Source organism: Bidens hawaiensis, unplaced genomic scaffold (genome assembly GCF_021521415.1).
Source record: "Bidens hawaiensis isolate Kalapana, Puna unplaced genomic scaffold, B.hawaiensis_p1.1 tig00075588_1, whole genome shotgun sequence".
In the NCBI taxonomy this organism is placed as follows: domain Eukaryota; kingdom Viridiplantae; phylum Streptophyta; class Magnoliopsida; order Asterales; family Asteraceae; genus Bidens; species Bidens hawaiensis.
Genome location: NW_027503092.1, coordinates 9,655 through 35,926, shown reverse-complemented (window position 1 = coordinate 35,926; position 26,272 = coordinate 9,655). Strand labels below are relative to the sequence as shown.

Genomic DNA, 26,272 nt, shown 5'->3' with positions numbered 1-26,272 from the left:
TCCAAAGCTTTAAGTTTCATGATAGGTATGGTACCAATACTAGTACGGCACATGTATTTCCCAATTTTTTACCTTCGGTACCGGTATAATTACGGTACCAAAACAAATATTTCAGTACCAGTACCAAGAATTAGCGAATTTCATGATCAGGATTTTCAATACCAATACCTGTCAATACAGGTACTGTACCGTGCTCAACCCTACTCATAGATAGGGTACTCAAATACCTGGTTCTATAGAACACCTAAACACAATACATAGAGTACGGTTTTTAGAGACAATACCCAGACACAGACCAGGTATTTCTAATACCCGGTCATACCCAAACCCAATCCAATAACCAAAACCAGGTATTTAAAAACCAAATTTGCGCACCTCTACATAGGTGAAGAACCTTATGTATTCACTCACTTAATCTAATAGTCTATTATCCCAGTAAACTTTAAACCTCAACAATCTATTAGCCCAGCAAACAATTGGCATACCAAAACAACTAAACCTAAACGGTAGTCCACAGTTTCTGCTTGACCACATTGCCGTCACTATGAATCGTCATTACATATTTCGCTATGATGTATTCTCAGTTACTAGTTTAGTTGAACATGTTATACATCGCTAGAATAATAATATTTTAGGTCACACCATTAAAAAAGCCTATGGGGAAAAATACATGCCAGATAAAAACCATACTTCTACAGACTAGAAAAAATCAAATATGGAGGCGTGCGTAACCCTAATCTATAATCAAATTAGGGCTTTAAACACCACCAATTAAATATAAATTTTAGGAGAGGCGATTTATACAGCAATACAAATCACTGCGTATTAGTATGGGGCCAAACTCCTTTTTTACAAAATAACCATCAATATTAATAAAATAAAATAAAATAAAATCAATTAACATATAAAGAAGTTGCTCATATTCTATGGGTGAAAATGTCTATCATGCCATTGCTATGACATTCAGAACGAGGAATTTTTTATAATCATTGCAACCAGCAATAAAACATTAAAAACTGAATCCATTTTTGTATAAAAATAGAAAAATAAAAGAATAAAATTGGGGGTTTTTGATGGGCGGATGCTCATATTCTATGGGTGTAAAAGAGTCGATCATGCAATTCTGATACAAATCTTTCATTTTATAATCACTGCAAACCGCTATCAAAATTGATAATAAAAAAAACTGTAAAAACGAATCGAAATTGAAGTGAACTTAACAGAAATTGTAGGTAAAGAGATGACTAGTAGTGGATTTGAAGAAAGGCGGCTGATTGGTGTGTTTGGTGGTGATGAATGAGTGACGAGATGAGTATGTATATATATAAGGCGGATGATAAGAGGCGCCGTTCCGAAACCCTAATTTCATACGATATGATGAACAAGTATATTTGGGGTTATAAATAAATAATGGTTTTTCTAGTGGGGCTTTATTGTAAAGTTTAATTGTTAAGGGTTGATTTTCAGCTTCCATTGTTCATGTTATTTCTTCGTTAAGTACCAATGAGTTTTAACTTTTAAGAGAAAGTGAACATTTGATGAGGTTATTACATAGCCTTAATTTTGAATCTTATCCTAAATGAGTTTTATTGCATCAGCCTTTCGTTGGTCGGTTTATCCAAAACTGGAGACTGCAGGTTTGGACTATCAAACGTTGTCTGCGATCGCGGGCGTATGATGTTGCATTTTGTCAATGGATTACCCTGGATGACCGGACATTAGTCGTTCATCGTTAAAAACAATTTTCATGATAAGTATTTGATTTAATCATCTAAAAAACCACCAATGTTGTGATTATATATTGTTAACATCTCAAACACCAATTTACCTATAAAATTCTTTTAATATCAGTTTCATTCAATTATTTTACTGTCATTTTTTATTTAAGAATCATTTAACCGTAAACCCTTGTTTTGATCGGTTCCTTCGTATTTGAATTTGATAGCATGAATTAAGTATGCATTTTTATTGTTTTAATAAAAGTTCGTCTCATTTTAAGTTTTGGTTGATTGTTTACAAATCGTATAGTTTTTGCAATATTATTACGAAGTCTAAACATATGCTTTCGTGTAACATCGTGAAATTTCGAGTTCAAAGTATCAACTTTTCAAAGTCTAGGGACTAAAATTGCCAAATGTCAAACTTGAGGGTTAAAAATGAAAATTCTGTTTTTTGACCCATCGCGCTACGCGATGGATCAAAAGAGACTCCCATCGCGTACCGCGATGGGGTGTCTGACAAATTGTGACACGTGTGCCACGTGGCACACGATAGCACTATGTGCTGCCACGTGGAGCGGTGCCTGCCACGTGTCAACACGTGGCAGGTCTACCTGTGAGTCAGCAGACCTATATCGCGGTATGCGATAGGTCTGCTCAGGGACCTATCGCGTACCGCGATGGGATCCAAAAATTAGCCTATAAATAGCAGCCATGGGGTGTTCATATTTTCACATCCAAGCCTGCTCTCCCTTCTCTCTACTCTCTCTCTAGAATATACCTCGAAGTTCGTACTTTGTTTCCTCGATAAGCGTGCCACGATCCCTCGTTTGTGTATAATGTTTCCTCGAAGTACGTGCCACCCTCCACCCACATACCAAGAAGGTGTTTGGCGTAATGATGACGAATCTCGTAAAGCGTGTCGACGAGTGTTGAAGTTGGCATTATCGTTTGACGACCAAAGAGATCAAGCGGCGTTGGAGTGCTGCTCAAGTCCCTATGATTTCTAAACGCCAACGAGGTTAGGCGTAACGACAATTCAATATAATATAACATTGTGTTCAAGGCTTTGGCCTTAAGTCGAGATTATAATCGATACCTCGATAAAAGAAAAGAAAACATAACAAAGAAATGAATAAAAGAATGAATATTGAATATTGTGATTACATATATATGTGTGTAAGTATATATGTATATATTCTTTGTTATGAAAATATTATTTAATGAATAAAGAGTATTCTTAAATAATAAAAGAAAATGATTACGTTTCTTAGAGAAGAAGAAACGTCGGGTTTTTATTATAAACTAAAGGTTTATAATTTACTTTTAAACTAAAGGTTTTTAAGTAAAAGAAAATGAACTAAAAGTTCATCGAGGATTGATATAAGACTAAAGGTCTTAAGCCGGATCGTGTATCCGACTAACAAATGTTTATACTCGTACTATATGTACGAGATAAAGAAGGGAAAGACCCTTGAACGGTGAGTGAAGCCGATCCTAAAGAGACAAAGTGAATACGCCCCCAAACTTTTAAACTTGTTTTCAGATGAGTCAAACTTGTTATATGAAATTGTTTACAAGGAACTATGGGTTCCTAAAACCGTTATAACTATAGGTATGAACCTAGCCCTCAGGCTGTGGTATACGTATGTCTGGATCCTTACATAGGTGGTACTATGCGATGTATGGGCATGATCGCACCACCCTTGGTCATAGGACGGTCTCCTGCAGGGAGTACGACCTTATGTGTATATTTACGAGTACTTAACTAAGTCGAACGCTGCGGTGTTTGCTGAGGTGACCTAGAGTAGAGGCTCAAGTTTATAATGTGTTATTTAACTTTGTTATTCCTAAGCCACGTTGGGCTGAGACAGGCGTAGTCTCTAGGGGTAATAAAGTAAAAGAAATTATTTTGCGTCATCGTGTTCACCAACATTCGTTGCTGACGTATTTTATTACATTTTGCAGGTGAACAAGTTTAGCACTTGGAGTGACGAAGTGCTTATATATCTGATGGCTCGAATTTTATTTTATATAAACATAAATGGTGGTTTGTAAACATAAACAAGTAATCTTTTGTTAACAACTCTAAATGGGTGTCTTGTAATCCCGTCTTTAAATGTATATATAAAAGTTATGTTTTGGTCCTTGAAGTTTATAAATCTTCCGCAAACTAACGCAACTCTGATTTATTTACAATATTGATACCAACTGTTGGGTCACACTCCTAGGCCTAAGATGGGGTGTGACATTTCGTTTTCCTAAATTTACCCCAAACAAATACACAATTAGTTAATACCTAAATTAAGTCAACTTGTTTGCTAATTCATACAACCAAAACTCAAAGATAAGTTAAGAATAAGAAGGGGGGGGGGGATACCTTGGTGTCCTTGACGAACAACGAATTCAAACACCCGTCCTTCATTTCATCATCAATTTATAGGCTAATCTTGTATTTTTAGTTGCTCTTTCCTATTTAGTGTTCACACTAACAAATCAATATTGTTGCAAATGAAAAAGAATCAACAATCTCATTAGTCATCTGTTCCCCTAATACGTCTAATTTCCAGAACTAGATACACAATCACCAAGATCATAAGTTTCATTTATCATATTTTATAAATAGCAAACTTAACTAAATTATAAAAAACTAGAGTTTAACACGCTACTACTTAGCTAAATCTTATTTCATAGACGAACTTATAAGCAAATTATATCTCGTGCTCAACAGTGTTAGAGTACAAGCTACTCGCTAACGTGGTTGTTTATCTTATTTGGCCTTGAGCTCTTTGGTATTTTATACTTGTAACAACTAGTGAGGCAATCTATTTGTCACTATGATCTTCCATGTTTGTACAAGATATGTACATAAACTTTTTTCTTTTTCGTAAAACATATCGGGTGATTTAAACTCAATTCATTTCTACCCACGGGTCATGGTCAACTTAATGCCAAAGTTATAATGTTTGTCTTTAGTATTTGATTTGATCAAGTCTTTCTTTCTTTTGGAAAGAATACTGACAAATGACAACTTTGGCATTCTCTTATTGATACGGCTCTTGATTAAAACATAATTTCAATCAATCATACCTAGTGAAGTTCCACTAATAGTATAGCTATAAGTAGGGTATGGGGAGGGTGGGATGTAGGCACACCGTACCTCTATCCACATGAATAGAGAGGTGGTTTCCAGAGAGACCCTCAGCTCTAAAATACATATGTATGAAGCAATACAAAGGAGATCAACGTTCAACAGTAATAGTAATAATAATAATAATAATAATAATAATGATGGTGACAATAATAGTAATAACAATAATAATAATAAATATTAATACTATTTATGTAGAGAGAATATTATTATGGTGTGTGCTTAAAATAAGGTAAATAGAGGCTCTAGGGTATTCTTTTCTCCCTAAAAATCCTTAACTTTAATTCTAATTTTTCAAGAATTCATATCCTTAACTTTAATCCTTAACTAAACATAATTTATTAAATGAAAATGAAAATGAAAAATTAAATAATTTATCAAACAATCACTGTCGTCCGTCAAGTGTCAACAAAGCCGTCTAAGGTTAACTTCACAATCCTTTTGTAGTATTTAAGTTGTTGATCATTGTATGTATATGGACCAAATAAAATTCATTATTTTATGCATAATAATAAATATTAAGCCTAATTTTCTTCTTTGGTCGTTAAAGAGGGGCATATTGACAAAGTGACCAACTCGTAGATGAGCTTTTAGGAACATGTTAATTCTAACTTGAAATAAATTTATAAAATACTAATCAAGTTTCAATATTGTTACACTAGTCATTTGTATTTTTTTTTTTCTAACACATGTCGTTTAAGTTTCAATATTTTGAAATTTCCTTATAAACGTTAAAGAATTATAAAATCAAGTGATGTAAATGAAAAATATATACACTTGGTTATTATTATTATTATTATTGTCAATTTGACATAAACACTTCTGCACACAAAATTAAAACTAGTCCAACTTTAGCTGCCCTCGTGCCCTATATTAGTTGGTGGTCTGATTTAATTAATTTCTCATATTTCACACGATACATGAATCCTAGAAAGTCTAGCCGTAGACTAAAATAAATTATATTGTACTACTGTTCTTTAAAGATGTCTATTGAATTTTTGGAAGAAAGAATGTTTATCATGTAAAATGTTTTTATAAATAAAAGATAGCTTTTGATGCGATACATTTTAATTGAAAACTTTTGTATCAACCACATATTTAATACGATCGAGTAAAAAAAACAAAGAAAAAAAACGTGAGTCAAAAGTTAATATAAAAACACTCACATAGTTTAATGTAATTGTCAAAACATAAATCATAGAACCTTTGATTTTTTATCGCGTTTAGACATGCATAAATAGACTGCAACATTTCAAGCCGGTTATCTTTTCATAATTTGACCATTTTTTTACGTTGTTCTTTATTCATATTTATTTGTATAGAGTAATTAAATATGGAATGAAATGAATAAGTAATGGAATTGATAAGGGACTAGGATGCATCATTACTATTTCATTTTGTTGTATAGTTAACATATTATAATGAAATAAACCATTACTTTTTATTGTTTGGTAGACAAAAAATAAAATTTACCAAAATAAAAAATGATAACGACGGGGGTGGTGGAGGTGTTGACGGTGGTGGGGGCGGCAAAACAAGTGTCAATGACGATGGTCGTGGCGGTGGCCATGTGGTGGTAGTGGTGGTTAGGTTGCGGTGTTGAGAAAGTAGAATGAAGGTTGAATGAATGAAAAGAAAATTACATGTTGGGGATGAAAAAGGTTTTGATAGAATGAAATGATGGTGGCGGCGGTAAAACCGATGTAAACGGCAATGGTCGTAGTGGTGGTAGTGAAAGCGGTGGCCAGGTGGCCATGTGGTGGTCAGGTTGTGGTGTCGAGAAAGTAGTATGAAGGTGAAATGAATGAAATAAAAAAAGCACCTGGTGGGGATGAAATGGTTTTGATAAAATGAGATTACTCGTGTAATATACGATTGCATTCAACCAACCAAACGCCCTTAACCAACCAAATGGTCTGTTACATTTCACCTTTTTTGTTCTTTCAACTTTCAATTTTGTTTCTAAAGAATGAGAAGTTACAAATTTGATCAGACTGATAATCATGATAAGCAGACAATGCAAAGTGTGAAAGCATTGTGCAATATGGATGTAGAAATTTGAGATTGATTCAAGAGCATCTGGAATTCAAGGCAAATAAAAACTAGAGGCAAATATCATTTTGGTTATCTTTTGATTCATATGAAGAGCACAAAATAAAGTTTTTAACAATTTTAAGAACACAAAGAAGACTTTGGAGGAATTCTTTTATTTGGATTAAAAAGAGGACGAGATTTAGATATCCATATTAGAAAATACCATTGTACTTTTAATATTGGCTTATAGTTTTTCTTTCATAAAAAGTCTACTATCTTGCTAGCGCTACGTTTTTTCTTAAATAAATATATTTTTTCGTAAAACAAAAATGACATCTGTCACCCAACCTTACGAAACCGCAACAACTCCAACAACCCAACCTTACGAAACCGCAAGAACTCCAACAATCCCATCATCGTTTATGCTTTAGGATTTCTTCAAACCGAACACCCTCTTTAAAGCGATATAAATCAAACGCTCTTTGGTTTAGGATTTCTTCAAACTATACATCTCACGTGTTCATGACTTTATGCATATGTGCATTTATTAGTAGTAGAAATAAAACATTAAGTGTTTTTTAGTTGAACACATGTATATTTATATACACACTCGGGCTCAAATGAATACCATAAATATTAAGAAAAGAAATGAACCCTTTCTTTAGATCATATTTGAATGAATGAATAATAAAATTCTTTGGTCCGCTCAATAATGACGTTAAGTTAGTTTCAAATTATTTCTCTATATATGTGTGTAAGAGAGAGATTACATATCTCCCTTTAACAGGTCAGAATTCGAACAAACATGTTGCAAGTAGAATCCGTTTGTTTGTTTTGGGTCCCTTTAGCCATCTCACGTGAACCTCGTCCCACACTCAACATAAAAATATATGTATATTTATCATATCTATTAATATACTATTATTAGCTTATCTTACTATATTTCTCAGTGGTTACAACAAATAATAATTGTAATTGTATTATAGATGCCATTATACATGCCTTTTTTTTGTTTTTTATACCACATGTGATTGTTATAAAAAATTCAATTCTATCAAACTTTATTTTCAGCTTTACACGGGATCAACAGTATTTTATTTCGATACGTGTCTAATTCACACCTAACATCATAAACAAACCAATGGTTAATAATTATTATGAAAATAAATCCATATTTAAAAAGGAAAATGAAATAGCCAAGTATATGAAGAAAGAAACATTAATAATCAAACTTTAGTATTGTTTTATTAATGGAAGTCTTAAAATTTAAAATCATTTAAAGTAAAAAAGATTATCGTTGCCATTACCACCGTTACTACCATTTTTATAGCCAGCGTTGTCACCTCGATCGTTAAGAGTGGGTCATTGATGTAGCTAATGAAGTCATTTGACTACTTTTTTCTTCTCTAAAGCAACTGATCTAAACTAAATCTTTTTTAATCGAACCAAATTGATTCTTTATTAAACATGATTAATCACAATCCGTGACCATTTTAGAAAACTTAGTCTTAGCTATTTATGAAAAAGCTTCACAATATATTAAAAAATAAAAATGTAAGTGACAAACTCACAAACATGTATTAATGTTTTTATATAAAACTGAAAACAATATTTCATATGAGAAACAAAACCCGTGTACCAAGTCAAGCTTGTTTGTTAGTTCTTTAACTTCTATGCATACTTTTCTAACGTTAACCCAACTTTCACTTCAATATTCTATATATCTTCAACTTTATTCCCTTCATTCCCAACTAACCCTTTTTCCAATTTTCTATATATTCATCATCAAAAACAAACTCTATACATTAGTTTCCAAACATGAACACACATGGAAATATTCCCTTCTCATGGGAAAACCGGCCCGGGGTTCGAAAAGACAATCGTCATGATAACCTAGTTGAAGACGGGTGGATGGAGGCCGTTCATGACAACTCCTCCACCGAGAAAGAGACAAGGGTGGTGGTTCGCAACAACTCATCCACCAAAGAAGGGCGGCTGCCATCGCCACCTTGTGAGAACCTAAACAAAGCTACATGTCATGATCTAGCACTCCCTCTTCCTCCATGTGTTTTTCAACCTCACTTGAGAAGTAGTTCAAGAAGAAGCAACAAAGATTATGACCCTTTTCTCATGGCTTACAAAGAGTGTACCAAAAGCAATAAAAAAGGTAGCTTGATGAAAAAAACCTCTATTTTTGGATCTTGTAAGTATTCTTGTAGCGTGAGGGATGATAATATTGTGAGGGTGTCTCAGATTCCTCCTGTGTCAAACCACGACCGAAAAAAGAATCCGGTGGATTGATCATCAAACCTCTCAAACACCACATGCTGAGCACAATTTATAATTTACCTGATCTCATTGGTTAGCTGAATATTGATGGGTCTCGTGAGTTTTCTGGTAACGTTTATCATGGTTACCATAAAAGGTGTAGAAATTTGATGTTCTTGCTAAACTACAAACAACTGTTTAGCGACGATTAAGATCATGTTGGTCTTAACCATATTTAGTATGTTCAATACCAAGTTAACCGGTTTCAGGTCGGGTTTGATTTCCAGCCTTAACCGCTCTCGATGCTTAAAAGTTGGTGTGACCAAGATCATTGAGTCTGTTCTTTGTATGTATTAAAGTATAATGCCATGTTATATCAACTAGTTTCTTCATTCGTGTAAGACACAACAAGTCTAAAACTTGTATTCAAATATAGAATATTTCAACTGTTGTATAATATTGCATAAAGGTATTTGTTAGATAACTATTAATAGAATTATATATTTCACGTAACTGAGTCAATCGTTACTTACTATGATAAGTTTTGTTTAAAAGAATAACCATATAATAAAAGATGTGAGTAATAAGATAATACGTCGATACCTATTTAAGAAGTTGGTTGGTTACGTAATAATACATGTGGAAAAGTTTATCAAAATAAAGGTGTCTAAAAGGATATCATTTAAGGCTTTATAAGGGTGGTCGGACTGGCACCTGCCAGAAATCCAATCATCAGCCAACAACTCACCACCAACGACAACCCAAAGCCCCTTACCTGTAAGTGTCCCAAGTGGCCAAGTCTCCTAAAAAGTAAATATTATTTATGTAAATATGGGTGTACAAAATGTTTTACCGACTGTACGTTAATCGCAAAAAGTCATTTGCAACTGAAAACAGAGTCCTATATGTCAAGTTGTTTTAGTAGTGTCAAATCGTTTGGTTGATTTTAGTCATAATGAATGTATGACTTGCGTTTTTAAAGTGGGGGTAGTTTAATTTTCATAACCTTTTATAATTACTTAAAAAAATGGGAAATAAAAATATAAATAAAGAAAAGAAAAAGTATGCAAATGAGATTGTGGCAATAAACTTTTCAACCTTACAATCAAAATCAAAATCAAAATCAAATTGAGTAAATATAATTTGATACTATCTTACCCTTATAATTCATTCCCTAACGTCCACGGCTCGATTAGGCTTAAGGCTAAATCAAAATAAACCAGAAATGTTCACTAACTAGACAATCTCAGACGATCGGTTTTTATTAACAAGTATTTTCGCCTAACTAAATGCATGTTTGTTTCCTAACTTTCGTTTTACAAACCACTATTTTCATAGAACCAAGTATGCCTACCAAATTTAAGCATATGTATGTATTGAGTGGCAAAAGGTCCTAACAAGACAAATAAGGAAATTATATAGGGTTATACTTCAATTGCCTATGTTATACGGAACCAATAATTGTGCCATCAAGATGACACAAACACAAAAGATGAAGGTAGCAGAAATGAGGATGCCGATATAGATGCGTGAACACACAAATGTAAAACCGTATAAGATATGGAGTCCCTTGTGAAAAGTTGGGTGACATGTATCTCGGATACAATAAGGAAGGGATGTATAGATGGTTTAGGCATATGCTAAGAAGGCATATGACACTTTCATTAATCGTGGAGACCTTTATTGTGGAGGGAAAGAGGGGGTAAAGGAAGACCCAAATCGACATTTGATGATCGGGTCACACATGATTTGTTAGAACTCCATCTTTCCCGGGACTTGAGAGTTATTAGAGACGAAGGATAAAGATTCTGAAATTTTAGGGAGACATGCATACTTTTGTTGTAGATTTATCCAAAAGGGTTCTTATTTTGTACACTAAACCTTTTATGTTTTACTTTCCTTTGCCATATGCATATGTTTGCATTGACGTACATGCTTTTAGCGGTGCATGTAAAAACTTTTAAGAATGTACATACTATTATTTTTGTTTTTATTCTACCGACTATTTCGTCTGTCAATTTAATAGCATTTTCACTACTTATGTTAACCACTACCATTACCATCAATATCATCCATCTTATTTTGTTTCCCTTAAAACACATTTTTCCGTTTTAAGGTTTACTCCATTATGTCAAGAAAGGGAATTCTTTTCAAGTTGGTGATCTTAACGAGTGCAACTTCTCTATTTTATGAAATAAAACATATATATTATAAAAAAATGAGTAACTTATGTGTTTACATTATTTATCATCTTTTATAAGATACACATATAGCCATTCAATTTAATGGTCTTTGTTAGGGGTGAGCAATAATCGAATCGTTAACCAAAATCGAACCGAAGACTGATGAAACCGAACCGAAATAACCGAAAACCGAATTAACCGAACCGCACCGAACTCATAATTTTTTTTTCATATTTTCAAGCATTTTTCCCTCTGTTTCATGTATTATATGTATTAATGGTTTAATATTATCATTTTCATGTATTTATATCTTTATTTCATGTACTAATATCCCAATTTCATGTATTTATATCCTTTTTTTTCATGAAATTTTACATTCATTTCATGTATTTAAAATTTTAAATATTCATGTACTTTTAAACAAAATTTTAGCATAAGATTGATATCGGTTATTAACGAACCGTACACACTACACACACCTAACCTTCATTTCATAATTACATCAAACAAACGAAACAAAATCGACACCAAAACGTAGCAAAGAGGCGCTCGTATACCACAATCCAATATCCGTCGCACCACCGCTGACCTGCACCACCCAACGGCTAATTACACCTTCAGTTAGGGTTTATTAGATCCACTTCTTCCTTATGTGCCTCAATGGATAATAATAATAATAATAATAATAATAATAATAATAATAATAATAATAATAATAATAATAATAATAATAATAATAATAATAATAATAATAATAATAATCCTCCCAATCCCGCTTCACAGGTAATTCAATTTCCGTATTCTTATTTCATTAAACCCTAATTCCTCATTTCGTATTCTTCATACGTATCTTTCTGTTCTGTTTAGCTTTGGATTGTTATTATCTTAATTGTTGGAGGTGTAATGTTATGTAATCACACGCATAACACCTTTTTTAAGGCTTTTTAATACAAAATTTATAATCATTCATTCAACTTTGAGGGCGCGTTCGTTTCACAGAATCCGTGGGAATTCAAAGGAATTGGAATTAAAATCCAATGACATGGGTGTTCGTTTCATTGGGCTTGGAATCTTAATTCCATTTTGGTGTGTTCGGTTGACAAGGAATTGGAATTGGAATTCAATTCCTTCAAATTCCTTTCAAAGGGATTCTAAATCCTTCCATCATGTGAAGGAATTCAAGTAAATTTGATGGAATCTTCAATTGGGAAACTAACATGGTCGCGTTCGGGTCGACATTTCGGGTGTGTTCACATTCAGGTCGACGCTTCGAGTCTTAGTGCTTTCAGCTCAGTGCTCCGGGTCGGGTCGCGTTTGGGTCAACGCCCCGGGCCGGGTCGCGTTCGGTTCGGCGCCCCGCGTCAGCTTGTGTTTGGTTTGACGCCAGGGTCAGTTCGGCTCAACACGACCCGGTCCGCCGACGCCCCGGCCATTTCATGGACCAAAACGAAAACAAAGAATAGAAACCGAAATGAAACGAAACCGAACTAACCAAAACGAAACAGAAAAAAACATAAACCAAACAAAAAAAACTAACCAAAGGTCCAAAATAAAAGTTAAACCGAACCGAGTAAACCGACTGAAATGAAACAAAAAAAGGGAATCAAACAAAACGAAACAAAAAATTAAACCCGAACGGAAACGAAACACAAAAAAAACGACATAAACGAACCAAAAAAACCGAAACGGGCGGAAACCAAAAAAACTGAATAAAATAAGCAAAAAACGAATTTGAACCAAACATAAACCGAATAAAAAACATCATAAACGAACCAAAAAAACCAAAACGGGCCGAAACCCAAGAAAATGAACAGAATTAGCCAAAAAACGAACTTGAACCAAAAAGAAACCGATAAAAACAAACAAAAAAAACTGACACGGGCCGAAACCCAAAAAACTGAACAAAATAAGCAAAAAACGAACTTGAACCAAACAGAAACCGAAAAAACATCAACAAATCAAAAAAACCGAAACGGGCCGAAACCCAAAAAAATGAACAAAATAAGCAAAAAAAACGAACTTGAACCAAACGATAACCGAAAAAAAACGAACCAAAAACACGAAACGGGCCGAAACCCAAAAAACTGAACAAAATAAGCAAAAAAAACGAACTTGAACCAAACATAAACCGAAAAAAACAACATAAACGAACCAAAAAAAACCGAAACGAGCCGAAACCCAAGAAACTGAACAAGATAAGCAAAAAGAACGAACTTGAACCAAACACAAAACGAAAAAATTGAACAAAATAAGCAAAAAAAATAAGAACTTGAACCAAACAGAAATAGAAAAAACCGACTTAAACGAACCAAAAAAACCGAAACGGGCCGAAATCTCAAAAAACTGAACAAAAAAAAAGAAAAAAAACGAACTCGAAGAAAACAGAAAACGAAAAACCAACCTAAACGAACCAAAAAAATCGAAACCGAGCCGGAACAAAACCCAAAAAACTAACCAACTGAAGCAAAAAAAAACGAACCGAAATGAAACTGGAAAAAATAACGAAACAAAAAGAAACGAAAGCGGGCAGGGTCGGGTCGGGTGGAAGCGGTTCGGATCACCAGCGGGCCGGATCGTCCAAAAACGTTGTGGGTCGTCGGTAGAGTGGGTCAAACTTCAAAGTGATTGCCTCCGACTCATTGGCAACCAAACACGTTAGATGGAATTGAGATTCCAATTCCAGCACCATTCCTATGGGAATGTTTAAATTCCAATTCCAATTCCTTTAAATTCCAATTTCAATTCCATTCCATTCCGTGAAGCAAAAAAAAAACGAACCGAAATGAAACTGGAAAAAATAACGAAACAAAAAGAAACGAAAGCGGGCAGGGTCGGGTCGGGTGGAAGCGGTTCGGATCACCAGCGGGCCGGATCGTCCAAAAACGTTGTGGGTCGTCGGTAGAGTGGGTCAAACTTCAAAGTGATTGCCTCCGACTCATTGGCAACCAAACACGTTAGATGGAATTGAGATTCCAATTCCAGCACCATTCCTATGGGAATGTTTAAATTCCAATTCCAATTCCAATTCCTTTAAATTCCAATTTCAATTCCATTCCATTCCGTGAAACGAACGCGCCCTGAAAGTTATGAGTACTCTCAAGGTAGTTGAATTCGGTTTGGTTATAAGCTACCCTGGCTGCAGTGATTTGATCATTATTAGGTTTTAGAATCCTAACATAACAGCTCTATATGTGCATTCAGTCATGTTTTAGATTTTATTAACATCAAATAGATAGGTCTTTGATTCGTGTATTTAACGTATGTGCGTCTATGCAACGATGAAGTGATAGTGATTTTAGTGGAACACTTGGTTCTATTGTATAAAGTCACCTCTTTTTTTTTCTTTTTTTCCATGTAATTTTATAGTTTCTTGAACAAGTTTGTTTAATACTCCGTATTTTATTGTTGTTAATTGTTGACATTTTTCATTAAATTGGGCATTAGATAGAACTGAAGTTAACATATATTAATATATGTTATGATAAGTGATAAGTTTTGATATTTTTTTTGCTAAGTTTTACTTACTCCTTAGATAAGCTGAAGATAAAATACTTTTGTTTGTTCTTGTAGCAGGCGTCAAGTGTTGTTGATGCAAGACACGAGTCATCATCTGATTGGCTAGAATATCCTGCCGTTGATGGAAGAAGGTAAATCTTTTATCATTGTTTTTATAGTATGTGCAACTATTATTGTTGTTGCAGATATAAGTCTTTGTTTTGCATATGTTTGCAGATATTATTACAACAAGAGGACAAAACAGTCATCTTGGGAAAAACCTTTGGAGTTGATGACACCTTTGGAGGTATGCCATGTCATCAACAGTTTTGCTGTTTGGTAGTTTATTAAGAGCTTAGTTTACTGTTTACTTGCAAAACATGCCAATGAACCGATCAAGTTTTAGTCATCTTATTGATATATGTGAATATTAGCATTGATTTGATATTTTTATGAATGCTTATATTTTGATGTGACAGAGAGCTGATGCATCTACTGTTTGGAAAGAGTTCACAACTGCAGAGGGCAAAAAGTATGACTATCCATGCTCTAAACATTAATATAATTTCCAACTGTTTTTTATTTGATCTAAGTCATACTTGATGCAGATATTATTACAACAAGGATACGAAACAATCTAAATGGACAATACCAGAGGAATTAAAGGTTTTAACCATAACTTATTACCCTGCTATTATTAGTGTTACCAGGTCTAAACTTTTGTTTCTGTATGCTTAGCTGGCACGCGAACTGGCTGAGAAAGAAGCTTCGAAAGGGATTCAGTCTCCAGCCGCTTTAACACCTTCTGCACTTGATCAGGCTTCAGCTTCAGCCAGCTCAATTAATGAGTTAGTCATAAAAAGTCATTTGCAACTGAAAATAGAGTCCTAGATGTCAAGTTGTTTTAGTAGTGTCAAATCGTTTGGTTGATTTTAGTCATAATGAATGTAGACTTACGTTTTTAAAGTGGGAGCAGTTTAATTTTCAGAACTTTTATAATTACTGAAAAAAATGGGAAATAAAAATATAAAAAGAGAAAAGAAAAGGTATGCAAATGAGATTGTGGCAATAAACTTTTCAACCTTACAATCAAAATCATAATCATAATTGAGTACTATATTTTGATACTATCTTACCCCTTTAACTCATTCTCTAACGCCCACGCCTCGATTAGGCTTAAGGCTAAATCAAAACAAACCAGAAATGTTTAGTTACTAGACAATCTTAGGTGAACAGTTTTTATTAACCTGTATTTTCGCCTAACTGAATGCATGCTTGTTTCCTAACTTTTGCTTTACAAATCACTATTTTCATATCTTCATCCTCGTTCAGGCAAGAACCAAATATGTCTACCAAATTAGCATATGTATGCATTGTGTGATAAAATGTCCTAACAAGACAAATATGGAAAATATATAGGGTTATACTTCAATTGCCTAAGTTATGCGGAACCGGTTGTTGTGTCACCAAGAAGACACAAACACGAAATATGAAAGCAGCAGAGATGATGATGCTGATGTGGATACGTGGACGCACAAGGTAAAACCGAATAAGATACGGAGTCCTTTGTGAAAAGTTGGGTGACATGTATCTCGGATACAATAAGGGATGTTGAGATGGTTTAGACATATGCTAAGGAGGCATATGACAATTTCATTAATCGTGGAGACATTTACGGTGGAGGGGGAAGAGGGGTAAAGGAAGACCTAAATTGACATTTGATGATCGGATCATACGTGATTTGTTAGAGAAAAACCTAAGATCTTTTAGAGTCGGTGATCTTAGCAAATATAACTACTCTATTTTTTGAAATAAAACGTCTATATTATAAAAACTTGAGTAACTTATGCTTTTAAAATATTTATCATTTTTCTATAAGATACATAAATAGCCATTCAACTATTCAATGGTCTTCATAAGTTGCACAAACAGTCTTTGAATGCGATACACGAGTTCGATTCTCCCAGACCGCGTCCCCTTCCCCATTACTCCGATTCCATTCCTTTCCACGCATGTGTTTTCATTATTTTTTACTTTCTTTCTTGATTTCTCTATATATTTTTATATGAAGATAGTTTCTATTTTATTAAAAAAGTAACATAAAATGTAACTATAAACATTATGCACGATTTTACATCACAATTCTTTTAAAGATCTTCACAACTTTTTTGCTAGGTTTTGATGTAAAGAGCCGAGTCGCAGTCGCAACCAAGCGAGCACGTTTACATATTCTTTTGATCATATTACAACTTTGTTTGATATCGGGATGAGCTCGGAATGGTTCCGGTACCAATCCCGAAAATTCCGAATCGAAAAAAATTAAAATATTTGATACTGATACCAAAAACTCAAAACTTAATACCGATTTGATAGCGAATTCGAAACATCTCTAATTCAATAACCAACGTAATCGATGCCTATCAAATTATTATCGTGTCCCATCGAAACAGTATTCTAGTTATCGTCCTAGAGAAAATTTCGTATCAAATTACATCACCAAACAAACGAAACAAAATCGACACCAAAACGTAGCAAAGAGGCGCTCGTACACCACAACCCAATATCCGTCGCACCACCTCTGACCTGCACCGCCCAACCAACGGCTAATTGCACCTTCAGCTAGGGTTTATTAGATCCACTTCTTCCTTATGTGCCTCAATGGATAATAATAATAATAATATTAATAATAATCCTCCCAATCCCGCTTCACAGGTAATTCAATTTCCGTATTCTTATTTCATTAAACCCTAATTCCTCATTTCGTATTCTTCATACGTATCTTTCTGTTCTGTTTAGCTTTGGATTGTTATTATCTTAATTGTTGGAGGTGTAATGTTATGTAATCACACGCATAACACCTTTTTTAGGGTTTTTTTAATACAAAATTACTAGAATTTATATTTATTCGTTCAACTTTGAATGTTATGTTATGAGTACTCTCAAGGTAGTTGAACTCGGTTAGGTAATAAGCTACTCTGGCTGCAATGATTAACTGTTCATGATTTGATTATTATTAGGTTTCAGAATCCTAACATAGCAGCTTTATCTGCAATTCTGCACATTCAATCATGTGCTAGATTTCATTAAGAGCAAATAAATAGGTCTCGTGTATGTAACGCCATAACGTATCCTTCATATTCATACGTATCTTTCTGTTTTATTTAGCTTTGGATTGTTATTCTTAATTGTTGGAGGTGTAATGTAATGTAATTACACGCATAACACCTTTTTTTAGGGTTTTTGTAATACAAATTACTAGAATATATAAGGTGGTTGAAGTCGGTTAGGTTATAAGCTACACTGGCTGCTGTGATTAACTGTTCATGATTTGATTATTATTAGGTTTCAGAATCCTAAAATAACAGCTCTACATGTGCATTCAGTCTTGTTTTAGATTTCATTAACATCAAATAAATAGGTCTTTGATTTTTGTATATTATGTATGCGTGTGCATGCAACGATGGAGTTTTATCAGTTGAAGAATATTGTTGTCGAACTTAAATGACTTTTATACTCTTTAGTCTCTTCGGCCACCTGCGATAGGATCCATTGGCTCTCACAGTTTTGGAACAAACTATTCAATGCAAGTATGTTTCTTCTTCTTGTATTAGTCATTATTATCTATATACCATTTTATAAGCACACCTTTGGATAGTAAATTTGTTATATGTTGTTGTAGTTCAGGGCGGCGGTTACACCGCAACAAGGTCAACCATTTATGCAGCCAGGTTCAGCCGCTCAGCAATACCGTGCAGTCGGTCAAACTCAGCTGCCAGGGTTTTCGCTGTTGCAGGCGAGGCCGGGTCAGCCTGGTCTCCCGTCTCCATCGTCACAACCAATGCCGATGCCGTATATGCAGCAGCCGCCACAGTTCCCGAGCCAGAATGCTGGTGTACCTCATTCTTCTTCGTATACTGTAAGGCCCTGTGTTTTGATTGTGAAAATGTGTTTTAAGTAGTGTTCATTTGGAATGTATGTAATTGTTTAATTATCTCAGTTCAATGCACCGTCATTCGGTCAACCAACAAATGTGTCTTCTCAGTTTCATGCTGTCTCACAGATGCACACACCTGTTGTCTCTAGTGGAGGGCAACCTTGGATGGCTTCTGGAAATCAAGGTCCGGTAACTGTGCCACAAACTGGACAGCAGCCTTCAACAGTCGCTCCTGCAAATCAGGTATGCATTTTTGGCTGCTTATGTAATTTGATTATCTGTGGATACTGTGAAATTACATGAAATAGCACTTAACTTTTAGGTATTTTTCTTAATATAAAAACTAAAAAATGTATTTTTTTAGGGAAAACTTCACCCAATAGTAACGAAGTTTCCCAAGTGTTCCACTCAAAGTTTATATGTCCGTCCCTTTAAAGTCACTCAACTTTCATTAGGTGTTCCAATCCTATATAATTTTTATATAAATGTTTAGTCTTTTTAAAATTAAGTGAGGCGAATGGATAATATACGAATTTTGGTTGCTAATAAACGATTATTTTTTCCAATTAACTTGAAGTAGGAGGTACTAGTGAATAAAGAAAGTTCGCTAAATAATAACGAAGTTTCATAATTGTTAAATTTAAGCCAATTTTGAGAAAATTAATCACTTAATAGTAACCAAGATTCATAAATACCTCGTTTAAAAGTCATATACGATTGAAACGCCTAATGAAAGTTGAGTGGTTTATACGGACAGAAACTTTCGAGTGATTTTAGTGGAACACTTGGTTCTATTGTAAAAGCCACCTCCTTTTTTTTACTGTAATCTTATAGTTTCTTGAACAAGTTTGTTTAATATTTTATATTGTTGTAAGTTAATTTTTAACATTTTTCATTAAACTAGGCATTAGATAGAACTGAAGTTAACATATATTGATCTATATTATGATAAGTTATAATTTGTTTGCTAAGTTGTACTTACTCATTAGATAAAGCCGAATAAAATACTTTTGTATGTTCTTGTGGCAGGCGTCAAGTGTTGTTGATGCAAGTCAAGAGTCATCATCTGATTGGCAAGAATTTCCTGCTGCTGATGGAAGAAGGTAAATTTTTTTATCAATGTTTTTAAAGTATGTGCAACTATTATTATTATTGTTGTTGCAGATATAATTCTTTGTTTTGCATATGTTTGCAGATATTATTACAACAAGAGGACAAAACAGTCTTCATGGGAAAAACCTTTGGAGTTGATGACACCTTTGGAGGTATGCCATTGTCATCAACAATTTTGCTGTTTGGTAGTTTATTAAAAGCTTAGCTTACTGTTTACTTGCAAAACATGCCAATGAACCGATCAAGTTTTAGTCATCTTATTGATATATGTGAATATTAGCAATGAATTGATATTTTTATGAATGCTTATATTTGATGCGACAGAGAGCTGATGCATCTACTGTTTGGAAAGAGTTCACAACTGCAGAGGGCAAAAAGTATGACTAACCATGCTCTTAACATTAATATAATTTCCAACTGTTTTTTTTATTTGATCTAAATCATACTTGATGCAGATATTATTACAACAAGGATACGAAACAATCTAAATGGACAATACCAGAGGAATTAAAGGTTTAAACCATAACTTATTACCCTGCTATAATTAGTGTTACACGGTCTAAACTTTTGTTTCTGTATGCTTAGCTGGCACGCGAACTGGCTGAGAAAGAAGCTTCTAGAGGGATTCAGTCTCCAGTCACTAAAACACCTTCTGCGCTTGATCAAGCTTCAGCATCAGCCAGCTCAGTTAATGAGGTGTCATCAAGCCCTGTAGCAGTTACACCTGCTGTCCCTGCTGGCCATGCTCCCTCTAATTTGGGCTCTGAGTCAACATCTATTACAGTCCCTCTTATTCCAGCAGCTGGTGCTTCTACTGCTTCGTCGCCAATGTAGTTCTTTCTTATCCCTCATAAAATAACAGTTAAGGTTATGTAGTTTTATAACCTTTAAATTTTTAAATTTAGGGGTAAGGTAGAGAATTCATCTTCTCATGGTGTTCCAAAAGCTTCAGATGGAGTTTCAGTACAGGACACAGAGGTATGCTTATTAATTAGCTGAATCTCAGCTTTGACCTTTTGACTTCAAATTTTAATTTTACAAAAACTTGATTTGATGATGTGGCAGGAAGCGAAGAAGGGCATGGCGGTTGCTGGAAAAGTCAACACAACACCGGTAGAAGAGAAAGCTGTGGATGATGAACAATTTTTATATGCTAGTAAGCAGGTAAATTGCTATTATATATTTATTTTTTTGTAACCCTGTTCATGCTATTATATATTTATTTGTGTTTTAGGAGGCAAAAATGGCATTTAAAGCTTTACTTGAGGAGGCAAATGTAAAGGCTGATTGGAACTGGGAGCAGGTATTTTTTTGAAGGTCTTCACTTTTTGACTTTGACTTTAACTTTTTGATTGCTTATTGATGACCGATATGACATGTCAGGCAATGAGGGTGATCATAAATGACAAAAGATATGGTGCATTAAAAGCACACGGCGAACGGAAACAGGCGTTCAATGAGGTTAACCCTTTGATTAATAGCAGTTGTGTATATAATGTATGTAAAAGATGTCATAGTTATTTACATTCATTTTTGCCTTCGTTTTATGCTATCATAGTATTTGATGCAAAGAAAGAAGTTAGAGGCTGAGGAAAGGCGTTTGAAGCAGAGAAAAGCAAAAGAAGAGTTCACAAAGATGCTGGAAGTAAGTTCTAGTTATCTTTTATGTTACAATGATTAAATAAACAATTTCATAACCATTCTAAATTGCTTTCAGGAGTCCAAGGAACTGACATCATCCATGAGGTGGAGGTAAGTCTATAAGAACCATGTATGATGTTGGTATTAAGGTACATGCTTTTGATTTACACATGTTAAGATCATATGCATGTTTGTAATCCAGCAAAGCAATGGCTCTATTTGAAGATGATGAACGTTATAAGGCTGTTGACCGACCTTCTGACCGTGAAGATCTTTTTCAAAACTATCTCGTTGACCTACAAAAGAAGGTTAGCTTGACCCACTGTAGGGTAGTAGTTGTTGTATGGCTTTTAATGCTCATATTTAATTTTTGATTCAGGAGAGAGCAAAGGCTCAAGAAGAGCAAAGACAATACAGATCAGAGTACAGACAGTTTTTGGAAACTTGTGGCTTGATTAAGGTGATGCAACATAACGATTTATGTTTTAATTATTGTAGTTAAGTTTTATATAATTAATAATTTTTTTATGTGTGTTCAGGTGGATACACAGTGGCGGAAAGTTCAGGATCGTTTGGAAGATGATGAAAGATGTACTCGTCTTGAAAAAATCGACCGCTTGGAGATTTTCCAGGAGTATATCCGTGATTTGGAGAAGGAAGAAGACGAACAAAGGAAAATTAAAAAGGTGATCTTTTATAACATCTTATAGTTGAAGGTGCGTTTTTGCTTTAACTCTATTAAATTTGGTTTTATTTCTTTAAGGATCATATTAAGAGGGTGGAGCGTAAAAACCGTGACGAGTTTCGTAAGGTGCTAGATGAAGATGTTCTTTCCGGTACAATTACAGCTAAAACTCAATGGCGTGACTATTGTCAAAAGGTAGTATTGAGTGCATACTCACTTGTGTGTGTATATATACAGTGGTGCGTTCAATAAATAACCAGACTTAAGTAGAGAACTGTGAGAACCACCTTACGTAGTTACGTGTCTCTGGTAAAACAATAGGTACATGTGTTTATGCAGTTCCCTACTTCAAAACTGCGAGAACCGCATAATGCAGTTGTACATTTGAGATAATCAAGGTGGTGGGAGATAGAAAGCACATACAAGTGTATTATGTGGTTCTCGCTGTTCTCAACATATTTCGTGGTTCTGATTTGAACACTCCCCGGTATATACGTATATATATATATATATGTTTTTAAAAAAAATTCAAAATATAAATGGCTAAACTGCAATGTTTATTCATCTCTCCTAAAATTAAAATAAGATATGACAAATTTCGTTTATAACTAGGACCTACACATCTGTAAGTCATGTGTAGGTTATATCACCTACACGTGTAGGTGAACGGTTAAAACTTAAAAAATTACATATTAAAAAATTAGTCTGATGGTTTTTTTATGTACATAATATACCTAATTTTAAAAACAGAACCATTGATAAACAACTTAAATGATTTAGGTTCGTTTCTTTTGTTTTCACAAAAATTTAGTGTGCTGTAATGGACCTCACCTTACATATATGTATATATCTTAAATATAGAGTTTTTACTAGCTCTGATTTTATATATACTTCACAGGTGAAGGAGTCAGTAGCTTATCAGGCAGTTGCTTCAAATACCTCTGGCTCAACTCCAAGAGATTTGTTTGAGGATGCAGTTGAGGAGTTGGAGAAAAAGGTGTTCGTTAACAGTTTCGTGCAAAGGTTTTGTTTTATGACTTTAAGGCTAACTGTTTCATATTTGGTCTCTTGACAGTACCATGACGATAAAACTAAGGTGAAAGATTCTCTGAAACTGAATAAGGTATAATCTGTTTATATGTAATTATGTACTTTATCTTAAACGTAATGTAATGCTTTTATCTGATTCCCTTCACTTGTTCTTATAGGTTGCTGTTTTACCAACATGGACGTTTGAAGATTTCAAGGCTGTTATTGATGATGGCATCATCACATCTTTATCAGATATTAATAATCTGCAGGTATAATTCTCTTTTAAGCACTATCGAGGTTGACATCATCTCATCCTACATGGCGTTGGTCAAACCCGGTTGTGAGTTGTCTAAATGTTTTATTTATTTACAGCTTGTGTTTGAAGACTTAGTTGAGAGGGCAAAGGAGAAAGAGGAAAAGGAAGCTAAAAAACGCCAGTCTCTTGTGAAAGATTTCACCGATTTACTGTATGATATCAAGGTATGCAACGTTAGTTAATGATATAACAATTATTGTTCATGAGAGATTCTCAGGTTGCTTGAACTTGTACTCAGGAAATAACTGTGTCTTCTTCATGGGATGACTCCCTGCAACTCTTTGAGGAAAGCTCCGAGTTCAGGTATGGTATTTGACAGGTGGCTGGCGAGTCGGGGTGGTTGGATAACGGGTCAAATGGGTTGGGTTGACCCGTACCATTATATGTCCAAAATCATTTGTTTATATATGTTTACAAATTGTATTTTAAATGAAAATCTAATTTTGTGAATAGAGCTATTGGTGACGAGACCGTTGCTCGTGAAGCCTTTGAGGAATATGTTGCTCGTTTAGTGGAGAAGGCAAAAGAGAAAGAACGCAAACGGGAAGAAGAGAAGGTAACTAATTAGTCTACTTGCACAAACACACACACACATACATTAAGGGAGGGTTCTAAGCAATTTTGTTTGTATATAGAACCTACACAACCTATACATGTGTAGGCAAACGTTTAAAATAAAAAATAAAACATATGAACAAATTAATATAATGGTTTTTTGTGTACATAACATAGAAATTTGTATGTAAGATTTAAAATTTTAAATATATGAATCACTGATAAAAAAATAAAAATGTTTTAGGTTTGTTCTGGCAATAATTTAGTGTTTTACTGTTTTGTAATGAACTTTTTCCTATATATATATAAGAATATTTTATATAATGTTTTCTGGTTCCTGGGTAAAATACAGGCAAGAAAGGAGGAAAAAGAGAGGAGAAAGGAGAAAGAACGAAAAGAGAAAGAGAAAGACCGAGAGGAGAGAGATAGAGAAAAAGACAAAGGTAAAGACCGATCCAAGAAAGATGATTCAGATAGTGAGAATTTAGATAGTATTACAGAACACAAAGAGGACAAAAAACGAGACAGAAAACATCGTAAGCGCCATCAAGATGACGCAGGGTCTGACAAGGATGAAAGGGATGATACGAAGCGGTCTCGCCGCCATGGCAGCGACCGCAAAAAGTCAAGAAAGGTACTTTTAAGTGATATCTAAATAGTTAAGTTTACGTGAAATAAAGCCTTTATAATAACTTGTATATTGTTTTTCATTTTACTGTGTAGCATGCGTATTCGCCTGAATCTGATACTGATAGCAAACATAAGAAACATAAAAGAGATTCACGTAGTAAAAATGGCGCTGCTCACGAGGAGCTTGAAGATGGGGAGGTTGGTGAGGATGGTGAGATTCAATAGGATATCATTTTGTTGGTAAGACATAGACTTGTATTTTTCATGAAATTGTAGACATGTAGTGTATGGTTAATTGGAGTGTTTGTACAATCATCAAGTCATCAAGATAAATGGCACCCCTTTGCAATGATTCTATTTTTTTTCAATGGGATTTCACATCAGTTTTGACAAGGGTTTTTAAGTGTTGATGTAACACATGATTGAAATTGAAGTAAACAAAGGCAGTGATCCTTTATGTAGCTAGTTGTCATGAACTTGTGTTTATTACTTATCAAAGGAATATATTTCAGAACCTACAGAAGCTTGTTCTCTAGATTGTTATATTCAACAGAAGCTTAGTTGAGTCGGTTGGTCTTGTGTGGTTGTGCCCTCTTGACTGAGGATGACTTTGGTCTAACACGGCATCTTAGCATGGGCGCGATCATTTGTTCGAGTCTGGTTCACTTTTTTAAATTGGCCTGAAGTTTGCTTTGTCGTCAATTCGTCATTGTCTTGACTCATCTAAGATGTACAAAAAATTGGTTAAAAGTATCGCAAGTGTGTATAAGTTGCAACTTATAGAAGAAATCATCCAATGTATGAAAGTGAAGTGTGCACCGCTCACAAGTCTTAACTTGCATTCTTGGATCTCGACCGGAGCCTTCACACCTCGTGCCAAGCCATTTATTGGCTTGGCATCTGATCCCCACTTGTAGTTGTGGCTTTGATCCATCCACATTCTCATTCCCCATATCAAGTCCCAATTTCTTAGCTTTATTTCCAAAGATGAAGTTAGAGTTTGCTCTCTATATTGGACTATAACTTTTGTGGGTATTTTGTTTACCTACATGCCCATAAATTGAACTACCTTAGTGTGCACCTTCGAAAATCCTGCAACCATCATGCTTTTAGCTTCTACCTTGGACAATCTTGTGCTCGCCTCTCTCTTCGCCTCCACCTACTTCCTTGCGAGGTTCCTTCCGTGCAGTAATGACCCTCAAGATTTGCATTAATCCCATGTGTGACTCCTATATTGTTCCTAGTATGTCCTTGCCATCATTACTTGCAAACTTGCTTTGTTTTGACAATCACACAACCAAATTATATTCATCACACCCAAACACTCTTTACTTGTAGACGGACCTTTCTCCTTCCATATTGGCTTCCGTGCTCCTTCATTCCGAAGTCGACCATGCTTCTCTCCCCCACATATATCATCCCACTCACTTCGTCCTCGGGCTTGCATGATCTCTTGTCACTAAGGTTGACTTACGCCTATGCTTTTGCTATTGCCATGAAATGGTTATAGTCCATCA

At 34.6% G+C, this 26,272-nt stretch overlaps 2 protein-coding genes and 2 non-coding genes across 6 annotated transcripts; 2 read left to right on the top strand and 2 right to left on the bottom strand.

Annotated features, from left to right (window-relative positions):
- Window positions 1–911: 911 nt before the first annotated feature.
- LOC143606571 (small nucleolar RNA snoR8a) lies at window positions 912–999 on the bottom strand. The gene has a single exon (XR_013148772.1). It is a non-coding gene; the product is annotated as a small nucleolar RNA snoR8a (small nucleolar RNA).
- Window positions 1,000–1,080: 81 nt separating this feature from the next.
- On the bottom strand, window positions 1,081–1,161 carry LOC143606572 (small nucleolar RNA snoR8a). The gene has a single exon (XR_013148773.1). It is a non-coding gene; the product is annotated as a small nucleolar RNA snoR8a (small nucleolar RNA).
- Window positions 1,162–12,014: 10,853 nt separating this feature from the next.
- On the top strand, window positions 12,015–16,545 carry LOC143606569 (pre-mRNA-processing protein 40A-like). The gene is made up of 6 exons (XM_077082301.1): window positions 12,015–12,137; window positions 14,928–15,001; window positions 15,087–15,156; window positions 15,329–15,381; window positions 15,458–15,515; window positions 15,588–16,545. The coding sequence occupies exons 1-6, from the start codon at window positions 12,015–12,017 to the stop codon at window positions 15,738–15,740; spliced, it is 531 nt and encodes a 176-aa protein (XP_076938416.1). The 3' UTR covers window positions 15,741–16,545.
- Window positions 16,546–17,261: 716 nt separating this feature from the next.
- Window positions 17,262–25,244, top strand: LOC143606570 (pre-mRNA-processing protein 40A-like). Of its 3 annotated transcripts, none has more exons than XM_077082302.1 (27): window positions 17,262–17,561; window positions 18,371–18,436; window positions 18,529–18,765; window positions 18,847–19,026; window positions 19,813–19,886; window positions 19,979–20,048; window positions 20,221–20,273; window positions 20,352–20,409; window positions 20,482–20,726; window positions 20,802–20,874; window positions 20,962–21,060; window positions 21,131–21,199; window positions 21,280–21,357; window positions 21,455–21,541; window positions 21,614–21,648; window positions 21,740–21,845; window positions 21,917–21,997; window positions 22,077–22,223; window positions 22,301–22,417; window positions 23,121–23,219; window positions 23,298–23,345; window positions 23,431–23,523; window positions 23,627–23,734; window positions 23,809–23,873; window positions 24,024–24,126; window positions 24,478–24,759; window positions 24,849–25,244. In XM_077082302.1, the coding sequence occupies exons 1-27, from the start codon at window positions 17,508–17,510 to the stop codon at window positions 24,978–24,980; spliced, it is 2,859 nt and encodes a 952-aa protein (XP_076938417.1). In that variant the 5' UTR covers window positions 17,262–17,507; the 3' UTR covers window positions 24,981–25,244. The 3 variants fall into 3 exon arrangements, with proteins under 3 accessions (XP_076938417.1, XP_076938418.1, XP_076938419.1); XM_077082303.1 differs by having other exon boundaries at window positions 17,263–17,561; window positions 18,910–19,026; XM_077082304.1 differs by lacking the exons at window positions 18,371–18,436; window positions 18,529–18,765; window positions 18,847–19,026 and having other exon boundaries at window positions 17,271–17,561.
- Window positions 25,245–26,272: the final 1,028 nt, after the last annotated feature.

Excerpts from the sequence above, each read along its gene's own strand:
- LOC143606569 (XM_077082301.1), top strand. The coding sequence starts at position 12,015 with ATGGATAATAATAATAATAATAATAATAATAATAATAATAATAATAAT. Across the intron at positions 15,002-15,086 it reads CCTGCCGTTGATGGAAGAAG|ATATTATTACAACAAGAGGA; the intron begins GTAAATCTTTTA and ends ATATGTTTGCAG. Across the intron at positions 15,516-15,587 it reads CAATACCAGAGGAATTAAAG|CTGGCACGCGAACTGGCTGA; the intron begins GTTTTAACCATA and ends CTGTATGCTTAG.
- LOC143606570 (XM_077082302.1), top strand. The coding sequence starts at position 17,508 with ATGGATAATAATAATAATAATATTAATAATAATCCTCCCAATCCCGCT. Across the intron at positions 18,766-18,846 it reads CTCATTCTTCTTCGTATACT|TTCAATGCACCGTCATTCGG; the intron begins GTAAGGCCCTGT and ends TAATTATCTCAG. Across the intron at positions 21,061-21,130 it reads TTTTATATGCTAGTAAGCAG|GAGGCAAAAATGGCATTTAA; the intron begins GTAAATTGCTAT and ends TTTGTGTTTTAG.